The sequence below is a fragment of the Spinacia oleracea genome, chromosome 3 (assembly GCF_020520425.1).
Source record: "Spinacia oleracea cultivar Varoflay chromosome 3, BTI_SOV_V1, whole genome shotgun sequence".
Classification (NCBI taxonomy): Eukaryota; Viridiplantae; Streptophyta; class Magnoliopsida; order Caryophyllales; family Amaranthaceae; genus Spinacia; species Spinacia oleracea.
This window is the reverse complement of record NC_079489.1, coordinates 152,896,527-152,924,290: the sequence shown is the minus strand read 5'-3', so window position 1 is coordinate 152,924,290 and position 27,764 is coordinate 152,896,527. Positions and strand designations below refer to the sequence as shown.

Sequence of the window (27,764 nt, the reverse complement as noted above, 5' to 3'; positions counted from 1 at the left end):
TTTCAGGGAAACCAAAGCACAATATGTTTTTGAATTATATGGTCTTACAATAGTTTATTGTAAAATTGAGGAACTTTTTTTCTGTTTCTTTAGGCAGAAAAAATTAGGTGAAAATGTGAAATGCCACCAAAATGACATTATCTAGTATCTACATAACTAAACTTACCCACTACCTCTCTAAACTTCCATGGCCTAACTCTCCAAATCAGCAAAAGAAGTTCAACATCCTAGTATCCCACAAAATTATTTGGCTACTTGGAAACTACAAAATTCCACATGAAAGCAAAAAACTTCAACATCTTTTTACCTCATTGGCAGTTAGTTACAAACTTATAATAAACATGGCACAGAGTGTGCGTCGCTAAAACTAACGCGCAAATTTACTTGTACGGTTGAGAGAAAACCACGAAATTATTCCATGGCAACACTCACGTTCTCGGCTTGAGTAGGTCGCCACTTACGGTCAAATTCACCCTTCTCCTGCACTTTCCTTGATGAAAGTTGCTCTTTGTCAATCTGAACCAGTTTCTCATCAATGAGCTCAAGCAGTTCCTGCAATCCTACCCTTGTTACTGCAGAAGTTTTGACAAGTGGAATGTGTTGACTTTCAGGCCCGGGATGAGAGTCCGGGCCTTCTTCCTCCGTCTTTGACCCGTTACAGGACTCCAATTTCTGATCATCTTCATCATCAGCTACTTCATCTTCATCCTCTTCAAACTTGTAATCACTGTCATCATCAAATTTGCTGACTCCAGTTTCTGTTTCTGTGTCTGTATCTCTTTGGATATCAATCTGAGTTCAAATCAAATTTAGAAATTTAATCATCATCATAATAATCTCAATGATTCAGAATGACAAAAAACGAAAAAAAGAAAGAAAGAACTGGACAGATTGAAGTATTAAAACTACCTTATTCCAAACCTCAACCATATCTTGAATCTTTTTCCCTGAAACACCTATTTGACGGAGGACATCTAATACAGCTTGTCGTTGCTCCTCGAGATTCGATGCACTGGAATCCAGTACATGCTGTACATTTTGTGCAGAATCAATCATCACCCAGTTTCATGATCAATGAGAAAACTATAGTCAGTTTAACATCCTTTTTGTTTTGTTTGTTAAGATAAAGGATCCTACTACGCCAAATCCCAAATGAACTCACGCCCATATTTGCAGGCCATGCCCCTATTCTCAGAACATCTATCAAAATAGAATGGACAATGGAAAAAAAACTGAGAGAAAAAAAAACACACCACAAGCAGATCTGCTTCTACAACTTCTTCCAAGGTAGCATGAAATGCTTCAATTAACTGCAAAAGAATGCATATTAGAATTCTAAAAGAGGGTAGTAAACATTCGTAAACACAAGTATGAGTTTCTGTCCTGCCAACTCACTTGCACTGGCAAATCAGATATAAATCCCACTGTATCACTAAGTAGGACCTTCCTCCTGAATATTAATATTTAAAAGGTTAATTAGGTTCAATTTGATGTCGTACTATTTCATCATACTCCAAACCAGCTAAAGGCAAGAATATTGGGGGCTCCTTGCAGTATATTACCCGGATGGAAGAGTAACGCCTCTGACTCTTGGGTCGACTGTGGCAAACAATCTGCACATATTGAACTAATTTAACACGGTGATTAAAATTTACACCATATATATGAAAACAGAGGAGCACTTTTGATAATGAGTATACCTATCGTCGCTATACAGATCACTGTCTGAGAGTGCACTAACTAATGTAGACTTCCCCTGTAGACGAAGAACTATCTAGTCAAAAACTAATTAGGACTTGTTCGGTATGACCGTCAGTTTCCAGTTTTGTGGTTTTGAAAGTCATATGATTTAGATTGAATCATGAACTACAATTTAGTCATACTTATAGTGATCATGTTAATTTTGAAAATTGACAACAAAAATACTAGAAACTACTTTTTATGGTTTTCATATTTTGGTTTTTAGTTTTGTAAAAACCAGAAAACTGAAACAAAAAACGATACCGAACGGGGCCTAAATTTCATCTCTGAGATGCAAACAGAAAAGGCAAGGAAAAAAACAAGTGTAGGAGACGTTGATCACTGACAGCATTAGTGTAACCAACAACAGCGATAGTGGCAAACCCTGGAGCATCTAAAACTCCTTGCTTTTTCCGACCTGCACGCTGTACAGCACGTGTTTTACGAACTTCTTCAATTTCAGCCAGCAGGCGCTTTCTTCTTTCTGAGATTCTGCCATTAGAAGTTCAAGTTTTAGTTCACTGCAAAAGATAAACTATGTAGCACCTCAAAATTTTCAAACAGAAGAATTGCCAAAGCATTAACATATTATAGGCGAACAATCACACAGTTCAGAACTTGAAGGTGAGTGAAGCATGAACCAATCATTTGAAGGTGAGTGAAGCATGAAGCCCCGCCCCTTACCACTCCAGAACTGTATACATCTTTTAGAAGATGGCAAAAACATAGAGGATAGAAGTCCACTGTCATGTCTAGCGACAATTCTTCAGAAAAAATATTAAAGAAGCATATACTAAACTAAGCATGTAACACAGTTCAGCTCATGGAGAAGCATATTATACACGAAGGAAGTCCAAGTTATACTTCACGGGGAAAAAACTTGGCTCGGGTCTGAGCTAAAGCTCCTCCAACGTATCTGATTTGAGTTAGAACGCTGCTTACAGGACTTAGCATGGATCATACAATTATAGGAGCCAAAACAAATTGCACAATTCCAAAGAAAAATCCATCTTAAACTCTGGATTCATCCCTGGTCTGGCAGAAATGAGGGGGCTGGTATAAGGGGGAGGGATCAAAATGGAGGATGAAAGCACAAATTTACCAATATTATAAAGTTATAAACAATAGCATATCGCCAATATGCACTACATTCTTCATTGACAAAAAAAAGTAACCATCAACTCATCAAGTTCAAAATCTTCTAGGAAAAAAACAGATTAAAGTAGGGGAAACCTTCGACGTTGAAGCTCAAGCTCTGTTTCTCCAGCACCACTAATAAAACCACGACCACCACTTCCTCTCCTGCAATGGACATTCATGCAAATTAGATAATGCTTTCAACAAGACTACTGATTATGCTTGCACGACAATAATTCAATCAAGCTGCAAAGAATGAAACTCAAAAAATTGTAAGCTAAGATGGCAATCAACTGAAGCATAGACCTCAATAACATATAAAGGGGCAGCACTGCAGCAGACTTATTTTCATGAATTCATCAGATTTTCAGGTAAATCGGATGCCACTGGTCCATGTCAAAAGATCGAGGGACACGAGCCACAGACGAATGAAACAACAATGTTCAGAAGAGCCCAGAATCACCAGAAAGTTACTCCTTAGAGATGGATTTTTTAATCTGTTTTTTCAATGATCTTGACCCATAGGAACTACAAATCAATGATCCATATGCAGTCCACTCAACTTTATGAATCAATTATCAAGAACAATCTAAACCCTAATCAAGTAAAGAACTAAGTACTTAAGTACACAGACCAATTTTGTTATTGTGGGTTTCACACAAGTTTTCCATTTTCCGCTGTTTGTGTTTAGTATTAATATCTGGATTATAACATCAATATATTGGAAACTAGATAGCAACTTGGTTTCGTTTAAATAATGGCAGTATAGCAGGAATGAACTTTCTTAGCTACCAGCACAACAAATGAGAAGCTTCAATCAATTCATCTGAAATCTCAGACATTTAGTAAATGATGGACTACCAATTACCAAGTACTCACATACTGTATGTTCTCAGATTTTATGCAGGCTTGAAATGCTGCGATCATTATTTCAATATCTTAATGCGTATAAATAGTGGAAACTCACCCTCGAGCACTCACAACTTCAGCTTCTCCCTTTGTTCCAAAAGTGTAACGACCATCGGAAGCCCGTACTCGAACAAGCCGACTCTTCTTATACATTATAGCTGCTAACTCTGCCTGACAGTCTAAACGGATCAGAAGAAAATTCACTATATCCAAAAAATAAAGCAGTTTCTTGATGAATGTGAGGAAAAAATTAAAACATGATAACTCATTAGACTAGAAATAATTCTACCTGGAGTTTCGCTTCCTTGGTGTATGCATGAGCATTGAAAATCTCTATGATAAGGCCCACACGATCTAAAACAGGTTTATCCCAAACCCTCTGCAACAGAGTAAGTAATAAGTTTCTCAACAGCAGAAATATGTACTAGTACGCAGTACACTACAACTATGGTTTTCCCTTGCAGTATTTCACTAGGTTCATCAGAAAAAATACGGTACAACTTAAAGAACTTACTTCCAGATTCCTCTGCTGAATAGCAGAAAGTATTGCATTGACAAATACAGCATCCATTTCACCTTGCTACACGACCAAAATGAGAATGCATCAAAACATTATCAATCTAATATATGTAGGTGATAAAGACAGCACTTGTACAGGCATCCTATAAGCGCCTTGCCTGCGATTCAATGGCATGTATGTGGCACTTAATGTTTTCCACCGTCCCCGGTCCAAAGTACGTATCTGCACATGTTATAAATGAAGTTCATTCACAAAATGATCTATACACGACTATCTTCAACAAGGACACCAAGATCAATACTAACATAATATCGTTCAGATTCACCTGAATCACATCTTATCCCTCAACTCACCAAAAATTTCAAATCCAAATATACCACTATACCAGGCCTAATTTCAGAACCTCTTTTTATGTTCATCTTCAAACTAAACATCTGACCGTAGTCGAATCACTGTAACATTGATTTCATTACAAGAAAAACCATATTAGTTACTATTTTAGTAAATGAGACAACTTTTTCCGATCATCCCCTCCCTATGCAGTACATGTGACTTTTCAGGATTTGGACTTTAGGAGTACAACTAGCGCTTTGATAAAAATGCCAAAACCTAAATGACCTTGTTACCAATTTCAATTACATTGCACACCTCAAATACCAACTTACAACTTAGCAAGACCTTGTTAACAAGTTTAACTCCGGGTTGGCGAGAGATGACTTGCTTGTAGTTTCTCTCTCTAGATTTTCTCTCTGCCTTCTCTCTTGATCTAATTAAGTTTGATTACCGGAGATTTTCCTTCTCACCTTTGGCGAGGGGGCCTCTGGGGGTCTTCTTAGAACTAGGGAGTTTGTCTTCTCCCTCAAATTTTTTCTGTTTATCTCTCTTGTTATTGCAGGTGCTCTTCAAAGGCGTTCAAAGAATCACTCCAACCTTCCCTAATGGATTTAGACAACACCATTCTACTGATTTGAGTTCATCCCAAGTCGTGGAGAATGGATCTCTGTCGAGAGACGTCAGTACGTCACTATGGATGATCAGGAAGAGATAGTGACTCAACCATCACAACCCATCTCAACCGCCTACTACAAAACCCTTATCTTCCAAAGTTGTTGTTGAAGGCTCATCTCAATGGTTTGATGAGGCAAAACGAATTCAGCTGATCCTCCTGGTGAGTCAAAGGCAGCTCAGTTTACGAAATCCACTCTTGACAAGCTTTGTCAACCATGGAAACTAACCCTAATGGGAAAATGCCTAGATATTTCTATTCGTCCATCATTCATCAATCAACGTGTTCATATCATGTGGAAACCAAAGGGCAACCTATAAGTTATTGACCTAGGGCATAATGTCTACCCCTTTCGATTCTCCTTGCATGATGATTACGATAGAGCACTCTTAGGGGGCCATGGTTTGTTCTTGATCATTATCTTATGATAACCAAATGGAAGCCAAACTTTCGGCCATCTATGAACCCATTTGATTCCATGACGGTATGTTTCCTGAGTTACCAGTGGAATATTATCATAAACAATCACTTTTCGAAATTGCAAAGGTCGCTAGAACTCCACTTTGAGTTGATTAAGCAACCGATCATCTCACCCGTGCAAGGTATGCTAGAGTTTGTCTTGTTATTAATCTCAATAATCCTCTTATTACAAAAGTTTGGGTAGGTAACCAATGGCAAATTATTGAATATGAAAATATCCACTCTTTATCTATGTTACTCAGACACGGGTGTCGGTGTCGTGTCCGACACGGGTGTCGGAGTATCCGACACTTCGATCCAAATATTTGCAGACACCCCGACACGGTCAAAGGGGTGTCTTGACTTGTTTTTTAGACACCGCTCTAATACAAAGTGTCGGATAAAAACACGACACTTTTATTTTTAAATACAAAAGAAATTGTTAAATTAAAAAAATGAGGCATTAAATTATTAATAAAAGCTACTTAAATATCTAAATGCAAAATTTATTAAAGTAAACTAACAATAAATGAAATACAGGAAAAAAAAAACTAAAAAAAATGAATGGGAAACATACTCCCATGCACATGGGTTTGTCATCACTCTACAATAAATGAAAAACAACAAAAAAAAAAGTAACATAAAACATTGAGTGGGAAAGGTAGGCAGTAGGCACGTGGGTTTATCTACTTCCCACACCACACCTTTACTTTAGTAAAAAAAAAGTAAAAAAAGTAAAAAAAAAAAAGTTAGAAACCGTCCACCTTCCCCACCCAGGCAAAATTGCAGAAACAACTCACACACCAAAACGACGGGATTGAAGCCATGGCTATGGTTGTTTCTCAAAGAGTTAATTTTTAACGAAAAACAAAATTGAAGAGGGAAATCAAATCGTTTTTTCTTCTACAATAAAAGCCCCAACAATATTTTTCTTTTCTCGCCTTCTCCGACCGTCAATTACTAGAGCTAGGGTTTCGAATTCTTCAAGATCTAGTGTCTTTGGTTATGGGTAAGACAAATTTTAACACCTACGATGTATATCTTAATCTTGAATGATAAGTTTTGAATTTTTTTTTCTACTTTCTTTTTTCTCCTTCCGATTCCGACACTGTATTCGGGACACTTTTCCGACATCGGTGTCGACACCTCCCCGGACACGTGTCGAGCGTCGTGTCGCGGGTCGGGTCGTGTCGACACCGACACCAGCGTCCGAGGGAGTGTCGGAGTAACATAGCTCTTTATGCTTCACATGTGGGAAAAATGTCTCACTCAACCCCAAGTACAGAGTTAGCCTTTCCCATACTCAAACAAATAAAGCAACCACAACCAAAAAGTCAAACCCCCGTGATTGCCCCACCATACCAAGTGTAAAGTCAAACACCCATGATTGCCCCGCCATACCAAGTCTAAACATAAACCCACAAAGTCATCCACCTTTTGAAAATCAACAATCTGAGTTGCCAATTTTAGACCCCAAATTATCTTCATACGGTCCATGGACTATGGTTGTTAATAAACGAAGCCCAAAGCCCACCAAAACAACCAAAACAAAAAAATAAACCCTGACAGAAATCCATTTCAGTTAATCAACAACCCAACAAGGCTAAACAGACAAGAAAGGATAAACTTCCCCGGCAAGGAAATCCTTACCAAGTCTTGGAGAAGGAAGATGAAGAAAACACAGTAAAATTTTCATCCATTGGTGCAAATAATCTCGAGAATGAAGGAAAAATCCTTTTAAATCTTTTAGGTGCTCCAGAGAAGGAAATCCCTTCATCTTCCCATTCTGCCTTCAATGCTACAACTCCTTTTAAGCCACGTGTCTATCCCATTACTATCCCATTACTGGCCGCTAACGTCAGTGACCTCCCGTCTTCCTCCATTTCCCAGCCTTTAAATACCACCATGACAATTCCAAGCCTTGCTCTTTCATCTTCCCAGAAAAAACACAACAATGGAAAGACAACCCCAATTCCCTTGCCTACGAAAACAACAAGCATCAAGACGATCAAACAAAATTCGTCAAATGCAGAACACTCTACAACAAAATCTTCGATCCTCTCCACCCACCACCATCACCATCCAGCCCCCCACCACAACAACTCAATGCAACAACCCCACCACCATCCTCTCCACCCCAAGCTCCAGCTTTCAACACGAGGAGTCTCCGGCAAGATGGCTAGCCAACAATTTGAGGTCGTCACTGTCGTTCAGACTCCCGTTCAACCCTTACCCACCGCATAAACCTACACCACGCCCTATTCCGCCACTGGACCCAACTATCAACCCCTTCATCCACCCAATCCTGGACAAACCAATGGGGAACCCACTCCTATGAGCATCGATAGAGACACCACCCACGCGACAGAAGATTTCTTAGTTGCACAATTCTCTTCTCCCGCAACAACTTGAATCTTTACCGGCCACACACTAATCTTTCCCTTCCATCCCCACCGTTCTCTTCCACAATCCCTCTCATTCCTCTTCTACCGCCACCCAAAAAACCAATAAGTTTTATATTGGAGTCAAACACAGTAGAGCTCGACTTAGAGCTACTATCAAACCATATGAAAACCTACACAGTCCTAAAAGGAGGGTCGTGGGAGTTCAGATATTGGGGGATGATCAACGGAGGGGAGAAGGAGATTCAGGCGATGATCATGCCACTCAAAATGAAGGATATCCCATTGTTGGATCAAACGCATAATTGGAAGGACTAGGTGAAATTCTTTCCATGGATCTCAGTAAGTGATCTCAAACAATCAGGTTATACCCAATTCCTTTTCCTGATATTAATATGAAGTTTAGTTGTATGGAATGTTATAGGAGCCACTAAGAATGATTTCATCCCTCATGCTTGGGACGTTATTAGCAATCATAAACCCTCTATATTCATCATTCTTGAAGCTAAAAATAATGAGGATAAGGCGCAATATGTTGCAAAATATCTGGGATTTGATAAGTATCTGGTTGTCCCCTCGTAGAGGTGGGGTTTGGATGTTTTATAACTCTAATGTTGTCTCTCTCATCCTGCACTGAAAAAACGCCAAACTATTTTCATGCCCTTACTAAGCTTAGTCCTTCACAATCAGATGTCCTCATTATTGGTGTTTATGCACCATGTACTAGTACCAAAAGACATGAGCTCTGGGTGACCTTAGATCCTCTCTTCCTCCTCTTTCTACACCTTGGTTGGTGCTGGGGGACAAAAGAGCAACTCCAATGGTGAGCTACAAGGTGGTGTGGCTAAGTTTGCCACACCAAATTTCTAGTTATAATTGATTTAAGTTACAAATTTTCACATTGGTGGGCTACAATACCTTATAACTCCCTATTATATTTAATTTAAACAATTTATTTATTTGATGTTTTATAAATTATTCAATATCCAACATAAATATATTTTGATTATAATAAATTATAACACACGATGATTTCATTACTAATTGAAAACAAACATAACTCATAACAAACAATAAGAAATTATATGTTTTAAAATTAAACAAAGACCGGTCTAAGTTATTGCTCTCGAAATGCGTCCATATATGCTCTACTAGGTTTGCCTTAAGTTCATGATACATTTGTCTATCTCGCATAGTTGCATCTTGCAAGATATTCCTCGAAGTTCGTCTTCAACAATCATATTGTGTAGTATAATGCACGCATCCATAATATCATGAATATTACGTTTATGCCAACAATGTGCAGGCCCACAGACTATAGAAAAACGAGATTGAAGTACTCCAAATGCTCGCTCTAACATCTTTCCTTGCACTCTTCTGCTTTTGCTTAAATAGGAGCCTCCTCGGGTCTCAGGGATGAGGAAATTTTTTGACAAATGCGACCCACTCAGGATATAAACCATCAACAAGATAATATCTCATCTCGTACTCAATGCTATTAACAATAAGATGTACCTCTGGAGCTCGACCTTGCAATTTCTCTTGAAACAAGTTTGACCGGCTCTAACACATTAATGTCGTTGTTTGATCCAGCAACACTGCTTCAAGCATGATTGTTAGATATCCATAATCACCTCGAGTGAATTTCCCTTTCCATGCAGTTGGACAATTTTTCCATGCCCAATGCATACAATCTAGACTTCCAAGCATGCCGCGAAAGCCATGATATTCCTCATGCATCTGAAGCAGTCGTTGGATATCACTAGCATTGGGCTTTTTCATGTACACCTTCCAAAATACTTCAAGCACTCTATAGATGTGCTCTCACCGATCTTGATGTACTCGTCTATTGCATCAGCCGGAGTTCCATAAGCTAGTATGCGAAAAGCGGCAATGCATTTTTGAAGAGGAGATAAACCCATTCTTTTTGTAAGATCAACCCTTTGTTAAAAGCATTCGCTGATTTTTAAGGGCTTCCACTATAAGATTGAAGATTTCCCTTCTCATTCGGAATCTTCTCCGAAAAACATGCTCTGGATATATCGGTTGTTAATAATAGTCTTGATATAGACGTTCTGCACCACCTTCGTGATCACGAGGGACAATCACTCTTGGGGTTTTTTCATATTGTGAGATTATGTAGCGACCCATTTCATCATTTGATTCATCGAACAATTGCACTTCCCAAAATTCATCCCAATCAATGTTGTTTGAAGAATTTGGGCTTTAGACATTTTTGAATCGGTAAGAAAATATCAAAGGGAATGGAATATAAGAGAAATATCAAAGGAAATGGAATGTTTTTTTTTTCTACTACGAGGAGTTCCCACCGCCTTCGGCGAGTGGACTAATCTCCCGCGGGAGTTTGCATGGGTACCTCGATGGGCAGCATCCCTCTCGGTTGAGATTTTTTCCATTCCCAAGGCTCGAACCCGAGACCTTGATTAAGGAGCAAGAAGCCCTTAACCACTCATGCCAACCTCAATTGGTAAAGGAAATGGAATGTAATAGTATGAAAAGGTGGATATATATGTACTTGTACATATAATGTTACTATTGTGAAGATCCTTTTTTTTTGGCTCCATTTAGTAAACCAAGTGCTAATTGTCTCCCTAGATTCAGGAGAATGTAAATGGAGGAATTGGAACAATTCATTTTCTTTTTTTTGGTTATAAGCTACGAAGTACTTCCCTAACTTTTTTCTTGTTTAACCCTTTTCCCACCTTCTACAATTAGGCAAAGAAATGAAACTAATATCAACATCAATTAGTAGAGAAGTTCTAAATTGACATTAAAAAAAAGTAATCACACTATTCAGTATTATGTTCATAGTCTATACAAGTTCGTAGTCATGCTATTATATATGTTCGATATAACACTAAGTAATCTACACATAAAACATATACACACCTTGTATACCTCGTAACTCCTTATCTCGTCATATGTTTCACTTCAGTAATAACATTTTTTTTTTTGGTGCAATGCATATTAGTTCTCCTTTTATCATTTTTAAGTGGTCCAAAAGTCAAAAGAAAAACTATATATGGAGTATTTTGGTACGGTTTATGATATAACACAACTACAAAATACGGGTCAAACCCAAAAGGATGATAATAGTACTAACTCGAATTACGTTCTTAATTATTACACTTAGAGTAAATTAATATTACGAAAAAAACTAAGATACGAAGTACAAATTAGGATGTACTATAAATTATTGAACGCAGTATAGAAGTACATAAATCACTTGCCAAAAAAAAAAAAAACTTAAAACACTCAACTCATTACTTAAATTTGTAAATTAATATCTTATCACGACATTCCATGTTTAGCTCTAATTAGGATGTACTATAAATTATTGAACGCAGTATAGAAGTACATAAATCACTTGCCAAAAAAAAAAAAAAAAAAACTTAAAACACTCAACTCATTACTTAAATTTGTAAATTAATATCTTATCACGACATTCCATGTTTAGCTCTAATGATTTCGCATACTTGCTCGTGATTTTCCTAGCTCTTTCATCCATATTTGATGTGTCCTTGCAAAGAATCACATAATCTTGTTGCCGAATGTACCATTCACACAATGCAAGTCTCTTTGATTGTAAATCTTGATAGTCACCCCCATTTCTCGTCAAGGCGGGTTGTATTATATTTTAACTTGCCTTTACCTTTATTCCTCACAATTGCTTTAGCGGCCTTGTGCCTCATTGGTCGTTCATCCAACAACTGCACTGTTGAATTCATTGTTGTTTTTGTGGAACTACTTTGTGAAGAGACATGATCCTTCCACTAGGGGGAATTTCGAACAATTCTCCAAGAATAAATATATGAAAACTTTTTTTTCTTTGTTAGGCTTTGGCTGGTATAAAGTATCATGGCATGACTAATTATTTGGTCTTCGTCATGGCCGCTCATGTAGGAATTTTTCAGTTTTATGTAGTTCTCAATTGATACCAATGATTTGAAGCTTGCTCAATGTTGACTGAAGGACTTTCCCCCTTCCACTCGTTGTAATCTACGATCTTTTTCCAATAATCTACCTTACTTTGATCAATGCCTTTGATTGAATCAAACGAGAAATTTAACCAACTCGTGCATAGATTTTTCATCCATGTGTTGCCTCCACCTAATAGCCTTCCTTGTTGATGTTCTTGCTACTTGATTATTTACCTCTTGTATATCTTCACTTTGAGGAGTATCAGACTCCACACATGACCCTTATAGTGGAGATTCTTGGTGCATACTAGAGGCCCCTATTGTTTCCCTACCTATATTTCCATGAACCATATTGGATTCATTTGAAAATAGAGGTCTAGGATAATATCCTGACATAGTAGGAAGCAAACTTGGCCGTATCATATGTGGGTAAACATAACCGGGGTGGTAATAGTTTTCATGATAATTTTGAGGGTGAGAATTTGGTAATTGTTGTGACGAATTTTGATCTTCGGTATCGGAGCAATTTTGTAAATAACCATAATGTTGGCTATATGAATTATCCATCTAAATCTTCGCTCTACATGGGACTTGTGAATTGGAGTTGCTCTGTGAACGGGTTACCCGTAAGGAAACAAAGTGAAGCTTCTTAAATACTCCCTCCGTCCCAGATTAGTTGTTACACTTACCTTTGCACATAGTTTTAGGTGATAAGTGTCGTTTGGTTATCAATTGTTATTTTATTGAAAAAGTAGATGTGATAGGAGTTAGTGGGGTATTTTTTTAATTGAATGAGAGAGGGTGTGGGGACAAAAAGAATTTAGTGAGAAGAGAGAGATAATATAATAATTGTGGGGTTATTCCTAATTTAGAAGTGTAACAACTAATCTGGGACGGACGAAAAAGGAAAGTGAAACAACTTGTGGGAATATATGGCTAAAATTAACCATATCATATGTTTCTCTAAATTGAGAATAGATAAATAATGTGAATGGAAAAGAGATTTTCTAGGAGAGGAAAATGGTTGTGTGATGGCAAAATGCAAAATGAAAGGAGTATATTTTGCAAACAACATGTTACGTTGTTTCTTTAGTTAAATAGTTTCAGCCACTCGTTGATTAGCATTAATTTATTATATAACGCATAGGTTGTAAGTTAATTCAACAATTCACATCATTAAAGCTTAATTTAAGAAAAGATTATTTTTCTTACGTAACATTTATTATTTCCTTCATAAAGGGTTGTTTGTTTATTCACAAAATATTATTTATTTGTGAGGTATCGATTTCATATTATCTAGTAAAAGCCAAATTTTCGCTGCGAGCTCTAACAATTGGTATCAGAGCCAACATCAAAATATTAAGTGGTTAAATTTTTTATTTTGAAAAATATTTGTTATAATGGCTTATACTAGTGAAACGGTAAAAGTTGGGAAATATGAAATTGAAAAATTCAATGGGAAAAATGATTTTTCCTATTGGAGGGTGCAAATGAAAATTTACTAATTTCGCAAAAGCTACACAAAGCGCTAGCGGGAAAAGAACAAAAGCCCGGAGATATGAAGGATGAGGATTGGGAAGAGTTAGATCTTGAAGCACGAGCAGCCATAATCTTGTGCCTTGAGAGGGATGTTGCATTCTTGGTAAATGAGGAAGCAACGGCTGCTGGCGTGTGTGCAAAGTTAGAGACAAATTTCATGACGAAAACTTTAACAAACAGGACTATCTAAAATCCAAATTGTATACATGCAAGATGGAAGAAGGCGCCTCAATTCGGGAGTATATCAATAAGTTTGATAGGATTATATCAGACTTGAAGGATATTGATGTGAAGGTAGATGAGGAAGACCAAGCACTCATGTTATTGCTTTCATTACCGAAATCCTATAAAAATCTGGATCAAACATTGATGCTTGTGGGTGATACCCTAACCATGGATGAGACTAGAACGTCGCTTTTAGCGGATGACCTTCAAAAGGTTGCTACAAGTGGAATTATGTCTAGTAATGGAAGAAAACACAATGAACAAGCTCAGGGATTGTTTACAACTAGAGGAAGGACTAATGAAAGAGGAAGAGGCAAGGGAGGAAAGTTTAGATCAAAATCTATACCCCTAGCGGAAAGACCATGTTACAAATGTGGTGAGCTTGGTCATTTTAAAGTAAATTGCCCAAATAAGAGGGTTGCATTCAAGAGGCCGGACAACAACAACTCCCGAGGAAAACAACCAGAAAAACAAGAGGCAAGTTTTGTCTCAAATGACGAGGAAGATTATTGTTACTCTGTTTCAGAACAATGCATTGAAATATCTGGTAAGTGGATGCTTGATTCAGGAGCATCACACCATATGTGCCCAAACAGAAAGTGGTTTACAACTTATCAAAGTTTGGACGGTGGCACGGTTTTGATGGGAAATGATCATGCCTGTAAGACTGTCGGGTTAGGTACTATCCGAGTTAAGATGCATGATGGAACAATAATAACCTTGAAGGATGTGAGACACATCCCAGATTTATGGAAAAACCTTATTTCTCTTGGGTTATTAGAGAAAAATGGTTGCAAAATATCCATGGAAAATGGAGTATTAAAAGTTGTTCGTGGTTCCTTGGTAGTGATGAATGGGATTCGTCACGGTAATCTTTATCCTCTTTTGGGCACAACTGTTACAGGTGATTTAGCAGTTGGAATCAGTGGAAGTAAAAACCAAACAGAATGCACTAGGATATGGCACATACGCCTTGGTCATATGTCGGAAAAAGGTCTATCATTGCTTTGCGGACAAGGTTTGTTGAAGAACATGAAGAAACCACAAATGGAATTTTGTGAACATTGTGTGTATGGAAAAGCACACAGGGTAAAGTTCTCTACAAGCAAGCACAAATGCAGAGGGTTGTTAGACTATGTGCATACGGATGTTTGGGGTCCGACTAAAGTTACTTCCAAGGGTGGTTCTAGGTACTTTGTTACATTTGTTGATGATTATTCTAGATATGCTTGGATTTATTTTCTCAAGCATAAGAATGAGGTATTCGACATTTTCAAGCGGTGGAGAGCAATGGTTGAGAACAGAACGGGTCGAAAGCTAAAAATTGTACGGTCTGATAATGGTACGGAGTACACAGAGGGGGCTTTCAAGGAGTTTTGTGATCAAGAAGGCATTGTGAGACAATGGACAGTGAGAGACGCACCACAGCAGAATGGAGTCGCAGAAAGACTGAATCGTACATTACTTGAGAAGGATAGGTGTATGCGCTCTAATTCTGGGGTAGGCAAAGAATGGTGGGCAGAATCGGTTGCTACAGCTTGCTATATAGTGAATCGATCCCCACATTCTTATTTAGATGGTGACACCCCTTATAGGGTGTGGTCAGGGGAACATGCAGATTATAAGAAACTTAGAGTTTTTGGGTCCACAGCTTATTATCATGTCAAGGATAATAAGCTTGATGAAAGAGCCAAGTAAGCAATATTCTTGGGGTATCCCAAAGGCGTTAATGGCTATCGTCTTTGGAGTGTAAGGATTCTAAAATTGTAATTAGCAGAGATGTGAGTGTGACCTTTGATGAAAGTTCCATGGTAGCTTTGTCTAAAGCTATAGTGCCAAACAATGGTGATGTCGGGACTACTTCAAATACTCAAGTGGTGGAGATAGAATCTAGAGACAAACCAGATTCTAGTCATGTTCAGGTGGAGAATCCTGGTGTTAGTCAAAATGATGAGGAGGATGAACATGAGGAGATTCAGCGGAAAAATGTACACGTGTTACCACAACAGCAGCAAGAATCTTTGGCAACCACTAGGCCAAAGAGAAATTATAAATCAGTTCAAAAGTTTGGGTCAGACAAACCTCTGAGGCATTACGGGCAGGTTAACTTGGTAGAATATGCACTCTCGGTGGAGGATGATGAGTCGGTCACCTTCAAACAAGTTATCAAAGACAAGGATAGAGAGAGTTGGTTGGTTGCTATGGAGGAAGAGATGCAATCTCTTCATAAAAACAAGGCATGGGAGGTAGCCCCATTGCCCGTGGGAAAGACTGCTATTGGTTGTAAGTGGGTGTATAAAAGAAAAGAGGATCCTTCCAAGACCGATGGTATAAGATATAAGGCTGGACTAGTGGCCAAGGGATTTGCACAGAAAGAGGGTGTTGATTACAATGAGATATTTTCTCCGGTGGTAAAACACACTTCTATTCGGGTGCTATTAAGTCTTGTTGCTCATGGTGATCTTGAGTTAGAATTACTTGATGTGAAGACAGCCTTCTTACACGGTGATTTGGATGAGGAAATCTATATGTATCAACCTGAGGGATACAAGGTTGAGGGTAAAGAGAGTCAGGTATGTCGTTTGAGGAAATTACTTTATGGATTGAAACAATCTCCTCGGCAGTGGTACAAGCGATTTGATTCCTTTATGTTAAAGCAAGGGTTTTCTAGAAGTAATTATGATTGTTATGTATACATTCGTAAACTTCGTGGAGATGATTATATTTATCTTTTATTGTATGTTGACGACATGCTTATCGCTTCAAAAAGCAAGGTGGAGATAAATATTTTAAAAGCTCAACTTGGTGAAGAGTTTGAGACAAAAGATTTGGGCGCTGCAAAGAAAATACTGGGTATGGAGATTAGAAGAGAGAGGTCAAACCGAAAATTGTTCTTGAGCCAAAAAGGCTACATTGAGCGGGTTATTGAAAGGTTTGGGATGAAAGGTGCTAAGTCAGTGGTGACTCCATTGGCTCCACATTTTAGGCTCTCTAGTAAACAATCTCCCACTACAACGGAAGATAAGGCATACATGGATAATGTACCTTATGCTAGTGCAGTTGGCAGCTTAATGTACGCCATGGTGTGTACACGTCCATATATTTCACAAGCAGTCGGTGTTGTTAGTAGGTTCATGGCGAACCCAGGTAAAGAACATTGGGAAGTAGTTAAATGGATTTTACTGTACTTGAAAGGTACCACTGACACAGGTTTATGCTTTGGTGGATATACATGTCAAATAAGTGGCTTTGTTGACTCGGATTACGCTGGAGATTTAGATAGAAGACGATCTACTACTGGTTATGTGTTTAAAATACATGGTGCTCCAGTTAGTTGGCGATCAATGTTACAGGCTACAGTGGCTTTATCTACAACAGAAGCCGAGTATATGGCTATGGCGGAAGGAGTTAAGGAAGCATTGTGGTTACGGGGACTTCTAGATAATTTGGGGTTAACGCAGGATAGTGTGAATCTAAACTGTGACAGCCAAAATGTTATTCACTTGGCAAGAACCAGGTTCATCATGCTCGTACCAAACATATAGATGTAAGGTATCATTTTGTACGGGATGTCATAGAGAAAGGAAGTATTTCTCTTGTGAAAGTGCATACAAATGAGAACCCTGCAGACATGTTAACGAAAGTTGTGTCAGGAAGCAAGTTCTAACATTGTTTGGAATTGCTTAATATTATCTCATGTTAGGTAATACATGGAGAAATAAATTGAACTACGATGGGTTTGATCCCGGTCGAGGGTACGTAGGCAATCATTGTTAAAATGGTGCAACCGGATAAGGATTACGCAATTTGTTCGTCCAAAAATTTGAATGTTTTCAAATTATGAACGAGGTGGAGAATTGTGGGAATATATGGCTAAAATTAACCATATCATATGTTTCTCTAAATTGAGAATAGATAAATAATGTGAATGGAAAAGAGATTTTCTAGGAGAGGAAAATGGTTGTGTGATGGTAAAATGCAAAATGAAAGGAGTATATTTTGCAAACATGTTACGTTGTTTCTATAGTTAAATAGTTTCAGCCATTCGTTGTTTAGCATTAATTTATTATATAATGCATAGGTTGTAAGTTAATTCAACAATTCACATCATTAAAGCTTAATTTAAGAAAAGATTATTTTTCTTACGTAACATTTATTATTTCTTCATAAAGGGTTGTTTGTTTATTCACAAAATATTATTTATTTGTGAGGTATCGATTTCATATTATCTAGTAAAAGCCAAATTTCCGCTGCGAGCTCTAACACAACTAATCTGGGACGGACGAAAAAGGAAAGTGAAACAACTAATTTGGGACAGAGGGAGTATTTTTAGAGTTATTTATATTACATTTTAGGTTTCCTATAGTTAAAAGTTGGCTAAAATGTAGCTAGTAGTTATACTACTCTATTTTAATGCTTAAATAATTGGTGACAGTCAAATTAGTTGAGATATGCAGTGTACTTTTCTGGTTGATTTGGTATTGTTCCCAAAATTATGTTGGACTTTACACATTTCACGGAAATATCAATTCAGTACTACTAGGACTCTGTAAAAGTAAAAGTATAGTACTATCTAATGTTTTGGTGTAAAAGGAGGAGAAGCAATCTCCTAAAGTTAAATGCTAGCGGACAAAATATAGTACAACATGCTACTGTACTCTGTTTTACTATGCAAATACTACTATAATTTGTTTAATTCCCATAAAGTGGAGGGACCACGTTAAAAAAACGAAAATGACGCCTGAGTTTGACAAATATGACGCAAAGAGCCACTACTCTTCTTATTAAATTAATGAATATATATATTACAATTCCTAACTATTTTTAACCTAACTATTCTTAGATATATTAAGATAATACTACTAATAATATGGTAATCCTAATTTTAAGATAATATACTACTATTATGTTAATCCTAATATTAGGATACTAATATTATGGCAATCCTAATATTAACATAATATTAATATTCCTAATATAGCTTAACATCCCCCTCAAGGTGGAGCATGTAGATCTCGAATGCCCATTTTGTCAAGAAAAAATTCAAATTGCACTTTTCCTAACGCCTTTGTAAAAATATCTGCTAATTGCACCTTCGTTGACACATACGAAGGACAAATAACACCTTCCTTGATTGCATCTCGTATGAAATGACAATCTGCCTCAATATGTTTAGTCCTTTCATGAAAAACTGGATTATGTGCAATGTGAAGTGCTGACTGACTATCACAAAACACACGCATACCTTGCTTGTGCTCCACGCCCAAATCTCTAAGTAGTTGCTTTAACCACTTTAACTCACATGTCAATGCTGCCATCGAACGACACTCTGCTTCTGCTGATGAGCGCGATACTGTATATTGTTTCTTAGTCTTCCAGGAAATCGGAGAAAGACCGAGTAATACAAACCATCCAGTTAATGAGCGACGAGTCAAAGGACAACTAGCCCAATCCGAGTCACACCATCCCTCTAGTCGCAAAGCACTATCAGAACGTAAAAGAATGCCTTGACCAGGGCACTTCTTTAAGTATCGTGCTACTCTTAATGCTGCCTCCCAATGTTTTTCCTTTGGTGTCTGCATAAACTGCGATAAAATGTGCACAGAATATGCCAAATCTGGCCTAGTCACGGCCAAGTAAATTAGACGGCCTACGAGACGTCTGTATTTCTCTACATCTTCCAGTTCCTTTCCTTCTGCAAGTGCTAGCTTATGATTTTGTTCTATTGGAAAATCTGAGGGTTTTGCACCTAGTAGACCTGTTTCTGAAATAATATCTAGAGCATATTTTCGCTTACGGACATAAAAAATACATTGTTTCCGGCAATAATCATGTCACCAACATATACTAGAACGCTCAACTGTAACTCTCCTTTCGAAAGGGTGAATAGCGAGTAATCTGAATATGACTGTTTAAACCCATACTTGTTCAAAGCAATGGACAACTTTTCAAACCAACACCGGGGTGCCTGTTTCAATCCATACAAAGATTTTTTCATTCTGCAAACCATGTCAGTATTATCTTTATGAAACCCAGGTGGAATTTTCATATAGATTTCCTCCTCTAAATCACCATGTAAGAAAGCATTATGTACATCCATTTGATGCACTTCCAAGTTTTTCACTGCTGCAACAGCCAAGAAAGTTCGCACTGTTGACATTTTAGCAACTGGAGCAAAAGTTTCATTATAATCTGTACCTTCTATCTGATGATTGCCTAAGCACACCAATCGTGCCTTGTTCCGGATCAAATTTCCATCCTCATCTCTTTTCTCCGTATACACCCACTTGCTCCCTAGTGCTTTCTTTCCTGGAGGTAATTTTTCTAGGACCCATGTCCCCTGCCCTTCAAGTGCGTCTATTTCTGCACCCATAGCCTCTCTCCACGCTTTGTGTTTCATTGCCTCTTTAAAAGATTTTGGGGCTTTTCCCTCTGTAATAGCTGCAATAAAATTTCTATGTTTCGCAGAAAATCTTTCATAATTAACAAAATATGTTATAGGATAGGGAGTAACTGAGGAGGATGATGTCAAGGATGAACTTTCCGATGGAACTTTATTTTTCCGTATAGTATGCATCACACAATCTCGAAGTTTGAAGGAAGGGTATTTTTGTCTCTTCCCTCGCCCCAACTCCTCCTCACTTTCCGAGCCTACCGTCGTACTGCCAGACATAATATTTCCTGCACTATTGCTGCTCATTTGCCCAATAGCTGTTGTCTGGTTCGAAGCAGGTGTTGTGATCTGCGCCTCTTGCTGCACTTCGGCGTGCGCTTCATGCGACACCTCGTCTAACTCCTCCTGCAATACTTCTCCATCACTCGCATCTACTGGCACACTTGATGCCCCTGTGTTTCGTGCATTATGGCTTATTCCTACTGCCTCACTACTACTAGGCCTTAAAGGTTGCCTGACATTGCGACTATTAACACATTCTGCCTCATCATCACTCCCATAAACTACCACATGTTCCTCATTAGCAAATACTCCGACAACATCATCTGCCATACCCTCAGTATAAGGGAAAACCTTCTCATGAAACTTAACATCACGCGACACAAAGAATTCTCGTGTTTCTAAATCAAACAATTGTCACCCTTTCTTGCCAAACGGATATCCAAGAAGAATACATTTTCTACCCCGAGAATCAAATTTGTTCCCTTTACTCCGTTGATTATATGCATAACAAAGACATCCAAAAACACGAATCAACTCATACGACGGAATTTTACCAAACAACATTTCATATGGTGTTTTATTATTGAGCAAAGGAGTTGGCGTTCTATTTATCAAATAACATGCCGCTGAAATACATTCCCCCCAAAATTTCTTTGGTAACTTAGCCTGAAAACGTAATGCCCGTGCCACATTTAATAAATGTTAGTGTTTCCGCTCTACCCTACCATTCTGTTGGGGAGTCCCAACACATGATGATTCAAACCAAATTCCACTTTTAAAAAAATAACCTTGCATGCAATTAAATTCAGTACCATTATCACTTCGTATCACCTTAATATCTTGATTAAATTGACGTTTAGTCATTGCAACAAAATTCATAAACACGTCTTCAACCTCAGTTTTATTACGAAGCAAATAAATCCATACTCCTCTAGAAAAATCATCTACAATAGTTAAAAAATATCGAGCACCACAAGACGAATGTGTCTTATAGGGCCCCCACAAATCTAAATGTATCAATTCAAACATTTCACCAGCTTTATTTTCACTAACAGGAAAAGGACTCCTAGTATGCTTAGCACGAGGACAAACATCGCATACATTATTATTTCTCCTAACAGCATTACTCACAGGAGGAAGAAGCTTCACAATTCTTTCCGATGGATGCCCCATTCGTTGATGCCACAGTTCGACCACACATTCTGTCTCAACCGCACACACCTTGACCAACGGAGTTCCACGGAAAAAATAAAGTCCATCCGTTCGTTCACCCAGGCCAATCATCTTCCTCGTCAACCGGTCCTGTATAACACATATCTTGTTAGTAAATTGAATCACACAATTTGATTCATCACTCAATTGCGTCACAGAAATTAAATTGCGATTTAAAGTAGGTACAAATAACACATTATCAAGTATTAATCCATCCATTCAATTCCACCGAACCAATTTGATTCGAGTTAGTGAATTGTCCATCTGGGAGGCCTACAGGGCAATTTTGGATCGTCCGCACATTCATCAATATTGAGAGGTCGTTTGTAACATGATTTGATGCTCCCGTATCAACGATCCATAATAAATTATTATCGCATATACCTTGCAATTTCGTATTGGTTTTTGATGTCAACAGGTCAATAATCTGCTGGACTTGAGTGGAGGATACTCCTGCTAGCCCATCAGTCATCCCAGAAGCATCCAAAGAAGTTTGATGTGCCTGGCTTGTGAGTTTGTTAGCTCGCACACCACCTACTGCCCCTTGATTACTTGGCCCTGTGACACCATTGCCTCCTACGCGACCTCGGCCCCCACGACCCCCTCTACTATTATTGTTACGGCCAGAGCCTCGTCCTCCTTTTCTCCTATCATCCCACCAGGAAAGCCAACTAGCTGGTAGCACGTCTCATCCTCATGGCCTTCCCTATTGCAATGGTTACAAAATCTAGTGGCATGATCTCGATAACCCGACTTACCTCGTACCTCAGTCTTGAAAGCCATAATGTTACCCTCACGTTGATGGCCTTCCTTTATTCGTAAATCCTCAGTATTAGTCACTGATTGGTATGCTTCATCTATCGAAGGTAGAGGCGTCTGTCCTAGTAATTGGGCTCGGATGGCTTCGTAAGGTTTGTCAAGCCCAATCAAAAAATAATGTAGATGATCCTCTTCTCTAATCTCCGCTACCTGCGCTGCAATACCACACGTGCAGCCTCCACAATCACACTTAGGTACCCTTGCATAATTCACAAGTTCCTTCATGATAATTGACAGCCTGCCATAATACTCAGCTACTGTCTCATTACCTCCCTGCTTGCATTCACCGAGGCTTGTTTTTAATTTGCAGACACGTGTGCCACAAAGTTCCGGCATTATCATAATCTCCTACATTTGATCTCAACGATTCCTCCAACGTGTGTGTGATCCATGATACCAACATAGATTGGACAGCAATCCAATCTGCAAGTCTGTCCGGGTCTGTTGTTGGTTCTTTGATTGTTCCATCAATGAAGCCAAATTTTCTCTTCGAAATCAAAGCTCTACGAACCGATGTAGACCACTCATCGTAGTTCTTGGAGCCTCTAAGTTTAATTGGTGTAATTATATTTCCTGGACCATCAGATGATCCTAGATAGTATTCCTTTGCGAGTTCATCCTTCGGTGGCGGAGTTTCCTCATCATCCTTCGCCATTACACGATCTCAAAACTCACCGTATTTCTCTCCTCAAATTTGCGGAGGAAAAAAAAAATCTTACCTTGCTCTTGATACCATGACAAATATGACGCAAAGAGCCACTACTCTTCTTATTAAATTAATGAATATATATATTACAATTCCTAACTATTTTCAACCTAACTATTCTTAGATATATTAAGATAATACTACTAATAATATGGTAATCCTAATTTTAAGATAATATACTACTATTATGTTAATCCTAATATTAGGATACTAATATTATGGCAATCCTAATATTAACATAATATTAATATTCCTAATATAGCTTAACAGAGTTCCACGTACCAATATCCTTTTGTGTTGTGTTTCACGTGTGAGTCACGGTTAATTCAACTTTTTCCCCTTTCTTTTTTTGAGCTATGGTTTTAATAGTTGTTGATGTCATTGTTGTACCAATGGTGGGCTACCTACTCACATGTTCTTTTTTTTCGTGAGCAGGTCCCTTTTTCTACCATCGAAGTTGCTCTATATGAAGTTACTAAACAATCTGAGAAATCTGGGGGTAGAAGGTTTGACAACAAGTCAACAACCAATGTGCTGATTTGAACATGCTTGTGGATGCTGCCTCTTTGGTGGATTTGGGTTTTCAAGTAACCCTTATACTTGGACCAATGCCCGAAAGGTTTGGAGCTGATTCGTGAACACCTAGCATTGGCAAACCCAAGTTGGGTGAACACCTTTTCGAACAGTTAGTGACTTAGGTATTACATTTACCTAAAACATACTCAAATCATTGTCCTCTGCTCTTTCTCTTTACTTTACCTGGTCCTTCTCCTTTTCGTTGTAAAGAAGTTTGGCTTTTTCATCCTTCTTTGCCAGTTTTTTTGTGGATAATTGGAAAGTCAACAATATGCATTTTTTAAATGGCCGTTGTAACTTTCTTTCAACTGTGCATGCTTGGAATAAAAATATCTTTGGTAACCTCACCCTAAAAAAGAAAAAACTTCTGCGTAGAATTGATGGTATTCAACTAGCCTGTCAAGAAATTTTTCTCCTTTCCTTTTTGATCTTGAAAAACAATTGCTTTCTAAGTTGAATAACATTTACCAAATGGAAAGAGTTACTTGGGCTCAAAAGGCAGGGGTAAATTGGAGAAAATTTGATGATTAGAACACTAAATACTTTCACACTATTGGAAAAGTCAAAAAATCTAGAAGCAAAATCTTGTGTTTAAAAGATGATGTTGATGTTTGGGTGCATGACCAGGATGCTCTAAAGTCTATGGCAAGACAGTACTTTATTAATGTCTTCACTACAACCACTCCTCTAGCCTTAGAAGTAATGTCCCTGGCGTTTTCAACCACATTATTGATGTTGATGCTGAGTTCCTCAATAGTGAAATTAAAAACATTTTGTTCAAATGAACCCTATTAAAAGTCCTGGACCTGATACCTCTTTTTCTCCAAAAGTTTTGGAAAGAATTAGACCAGTCTATTACTAGCTTCATTCAACACTGTTTTGCCTCTAGTTCTATCCCTCAGAATATTAACAACTCTTACCTTTGTCTTATTCCTACAGATGATATTCCTTCTTGTATGAAAAAGTTCAGACCCATTGGCCTTTGCAACTCTATCTACAAACTCATCACGAAGAACCCTCTTTTTTCCCCTTAAAATGGCATGATTGGGTGTCTTACAATTTCAAATATTCAACAACTTGGCAAATCATTTTTTCAGTAACAATATGGCATATTTTGTCCTACAGAAAAAATGTTGTTTTCAATCTTAAAACGGAAAATAGTGCAAGTTTCTACAACAAGTTATGGGCATACTACACTTTCACTAACAACATTGTGCACTGTGTTAATTCTGTTCCTAGGCCAAGCACCTCTCATTCAGCAAGGATTTGGGCTCCTCCCCAAACCTCCTATTTTAAACTCAATACGGATGGATCTTGGTTGGACATTAATAATGCTGGAGGAGGAGTTCTCAGATGTGATAAGGGGGTTTGGCATATTGGCTTCTCCATTCATTTCAACAGTGTTGGCCCTGCTTCAGCGGAACACACCGCAATCAAAGAAGGTTTATTGATTGCTTGGGAAAGGAAGATTACTCACCTTGAACTGAAGATTGATGCTCAAGCTTTGAAATACATGTTCGAGAATCCTAGAGGTTACAAAGATCATCAACGGGCTCCTATCATCACTGATATCGTCTCTCTTCTAAAGAGGAATTGGGCTGTCACCATCCTCCATGTCAAAAGGGATGCTAACCTCAAGGTTGCTCATGGGTTAGCTGATATTGGTCGAAAAATGAACATTCCCAAAGCTTATCACTTCCAACCTCCACCTAATGTTCGTGCATCAGAATGACGCCTAGCTACATCAAGTGTTCGTTTGACAGGATGAAGTACATTGTCTATAATGCTAACTGCTCTAACTTCACCTCTTTTGGTATTGTATAATCTAAAACTTTTTAGGTTCAATCTTTTGCTCAGCTATGGCTATGCTTACTGGTTTTTGTTCTGGCCATTAGCTGTTTTTGCTACTATATGTAAGATACTCTACATCTTTATTGAGGTCATGGTAACCTCCTAATAATATAATTTCCCTATTTCTGCGTAAAAAAAAAACAAGTTCAACTCCATAGCATAACTCAAATAACAACCCAACCCCTTAATCAAAATGAAATAACATGATGTTATAATGACCTAGACGTGATTTTGTCATAAAAATCTTCGTAGGATGATTATTTAATGCTTATAGTTAGCCCTTAGAGGTGCGTATATCAAAACCATAAAATGAAAGCAAACTTAACGAAAATGAAGCAAACAAAAAAGAGCAAGACGCAACCTGAGCGACCCTTCCTAGGAAATGAAACCTCCCATGCATTAGAATATCAACCAAACTAGGACTAGAATACTAGAAGCTCTTTGATAAAAGTGCCAAAACCTACATGACCTTGTTACCAATTTCAATTACATTGCACTAGTCAAACATCAAATTACAACTTCTTAACAAGTTCAACTCCATTGCATAACTCAAATACAACCCAACCCCATTTAAAACCCAACTCCTTAATCAAAATGAAGAAACATTATGTTATATTGACCTACACATGATTTTGTCACAAACTCTTCCCTCGATGATTCAAAACCTTAAAAATGAAAGCAAACTTAACGAAATTGAAGCAAACAAAAAAGAGCAAGAAGCAACCTGAGCGGCCCTTGCCGTAACTAGAAAGTGGGTTCTGAACAACAACATGAGGGGGCGATTTTTTCAGACTCAAATCAGTAGAAAAGCAACCATCTCTTTGTTCATCGAGTGAATTAGCTAGGTTAAGTGCCTCGTTGAGCTTAGCCTGTAGATTGGCATTTTGTCGAACACGTGGCTGAACCACCAGAAGCTTCGGCGGGGTTTCTGAGCCTCGATTTGGGTCTTCTTCAATTGAGTTTCTGTACAACGAGGGTGTGTGAGAGAAGGGAGAAAATGGGGTTTTGAGTGATGGGTTTGAAGAAGGTATTGGAGAGGAAGACAGAGAAAATTGAGAGAAGTAATGGCGGGATTGAAGGAGATGAAGACGATTGAGTTGTGATCGTATGAGGGAGATCCCTCCTTGTACTAATTGATTCTTGTTTGTCATGCTTGATTATTATTCATTTGTGAGTTTCTGGAATTTCTGATGAATATATACTGTTACTTGTTGAGTTTCTTCAATTTGCTTGCTGAAAGTTTAAAGGTTTAACTCCGGCGCTAACTCTTGGTGATCTCGGACCCGGAATCGCAAAGGACCCGACGGGTTTGGACCCGGAGCCGGTACCGGTGAGACCAGATACCCATATAAATGGATCAAATAGTGCAAAAAATATGATAATTAATTGTTGTTTTGGGTTAAGAAGTCAAGAAAAAAGTAATTTTAAATTGTCAAGATGTATAAAATTCGTCTTTAACTTTATTGTTAATCAAAACAAGCATGAAAAAAGTGAAGGTTAACTGGGTACCCAAATATTTTGGACCCGGTTTGACCGATTTCGGGGACCGGTTTCAAAAATAGGACTCAGTTCTGGTCGGTTCCGGTACCGGTTCCTTAGTTTTTGACCGGATATCTGGTCCCGCTCACCCATACTAGTAAATACTCTGTAACCAAGGAAAAGGATACACTAAGAAAAGATAATCTAAAAAAACGATTTGAATTGGAAACTGAATTAAAATTTCAGTTTTTGTTCTATTTGGAGCTACATATTTTTCTCTCTCCTCTTACAAAGTCGACCAAGAAAAAAGATAGACTAAAAAGACGATTTGAATTTTGAATTTAAAACAGGTCTGAAATTTCAAAGTGAGTGGAATGTGGGTCTTACACTTTCAGCCAAGAGAAGTCATTGTATGTTGGGACCACATACACTCATTGTATGTGTAGACTTTTCGGTTAATGTATCATAGCACATATGACATTGGCACGACTCATTAGAGCACTCTCACCAGTGAGGAAAAAAGTTCCTCACGAGTGAGAAACGGTGAGATTAAATTAGCTCGCACAC

The 27,764-nt window shown here is 38.1% G+C and overlaps 1 protein-coding gene across 1 annotated transcript; it reads right to left on the bottom strand.

Moving 5' to 3' along the window:
* On the bottom strand, positions 1-27,030 carry LOC110803639 (GTP-binding protein At3g49725, chloroplastic). Its single transcript, XM_022009162.2, has 13 exons — positions 26,443-27,030; positions 4,464-4,528; positions 4,301-4,366; positions 4,076-4,165; positions 3,845-3,957; positions 2,974-3,042; positions 2,088-2,232; positions 1,701-1,756; positions 1,563-1,613; positions 1,396-1,450; positions 1,254-1,310; positions 910-1,029; positions 1-792 (listed from the first exon to the last, which is right to left on the bottom strand). Exons 1-13 carry the CDS (start codon positions 26,867-26,869, stop codon positions 412-414), a joined length of 1,695 nt encoding a protein of 564 aa, XP_021864854.1. The 5' UTR covers positions 26,870-27,030; the 3' UTR covers positions 1-411.
* Between the last annotated feature and the right edge of the window lie 734 nt (positions 27,031-27,764).

What these genes read in the sequence shown, in the direction of transcription:
- LOC110803639 (XM_022009162.2), bottom strand. Translation starts at nt 26,869, where the DNA reads ATGACAAACAAGAATCAATTAGTACAAGGAGGGATCTCCCTCATACGA. An exon ending in TTCAGCAGAGGAATCTGGAA is followed by an intron (nt 4,166 to 4,300) that starts GTAAGTTCTTTA and finishes ACTCTGTTGCAG; the next exon opens with AGGGTTTGGGATAAACCTGT. An exon ending in TGGTTGAGGTTTGGAATAAG is followed by an intron (nt 793 to 909) that starts GTAGTTTTAATA and finishes ATTTGAACTCAG; the next exon opens with ATTGATATCCAAAGAGATAC.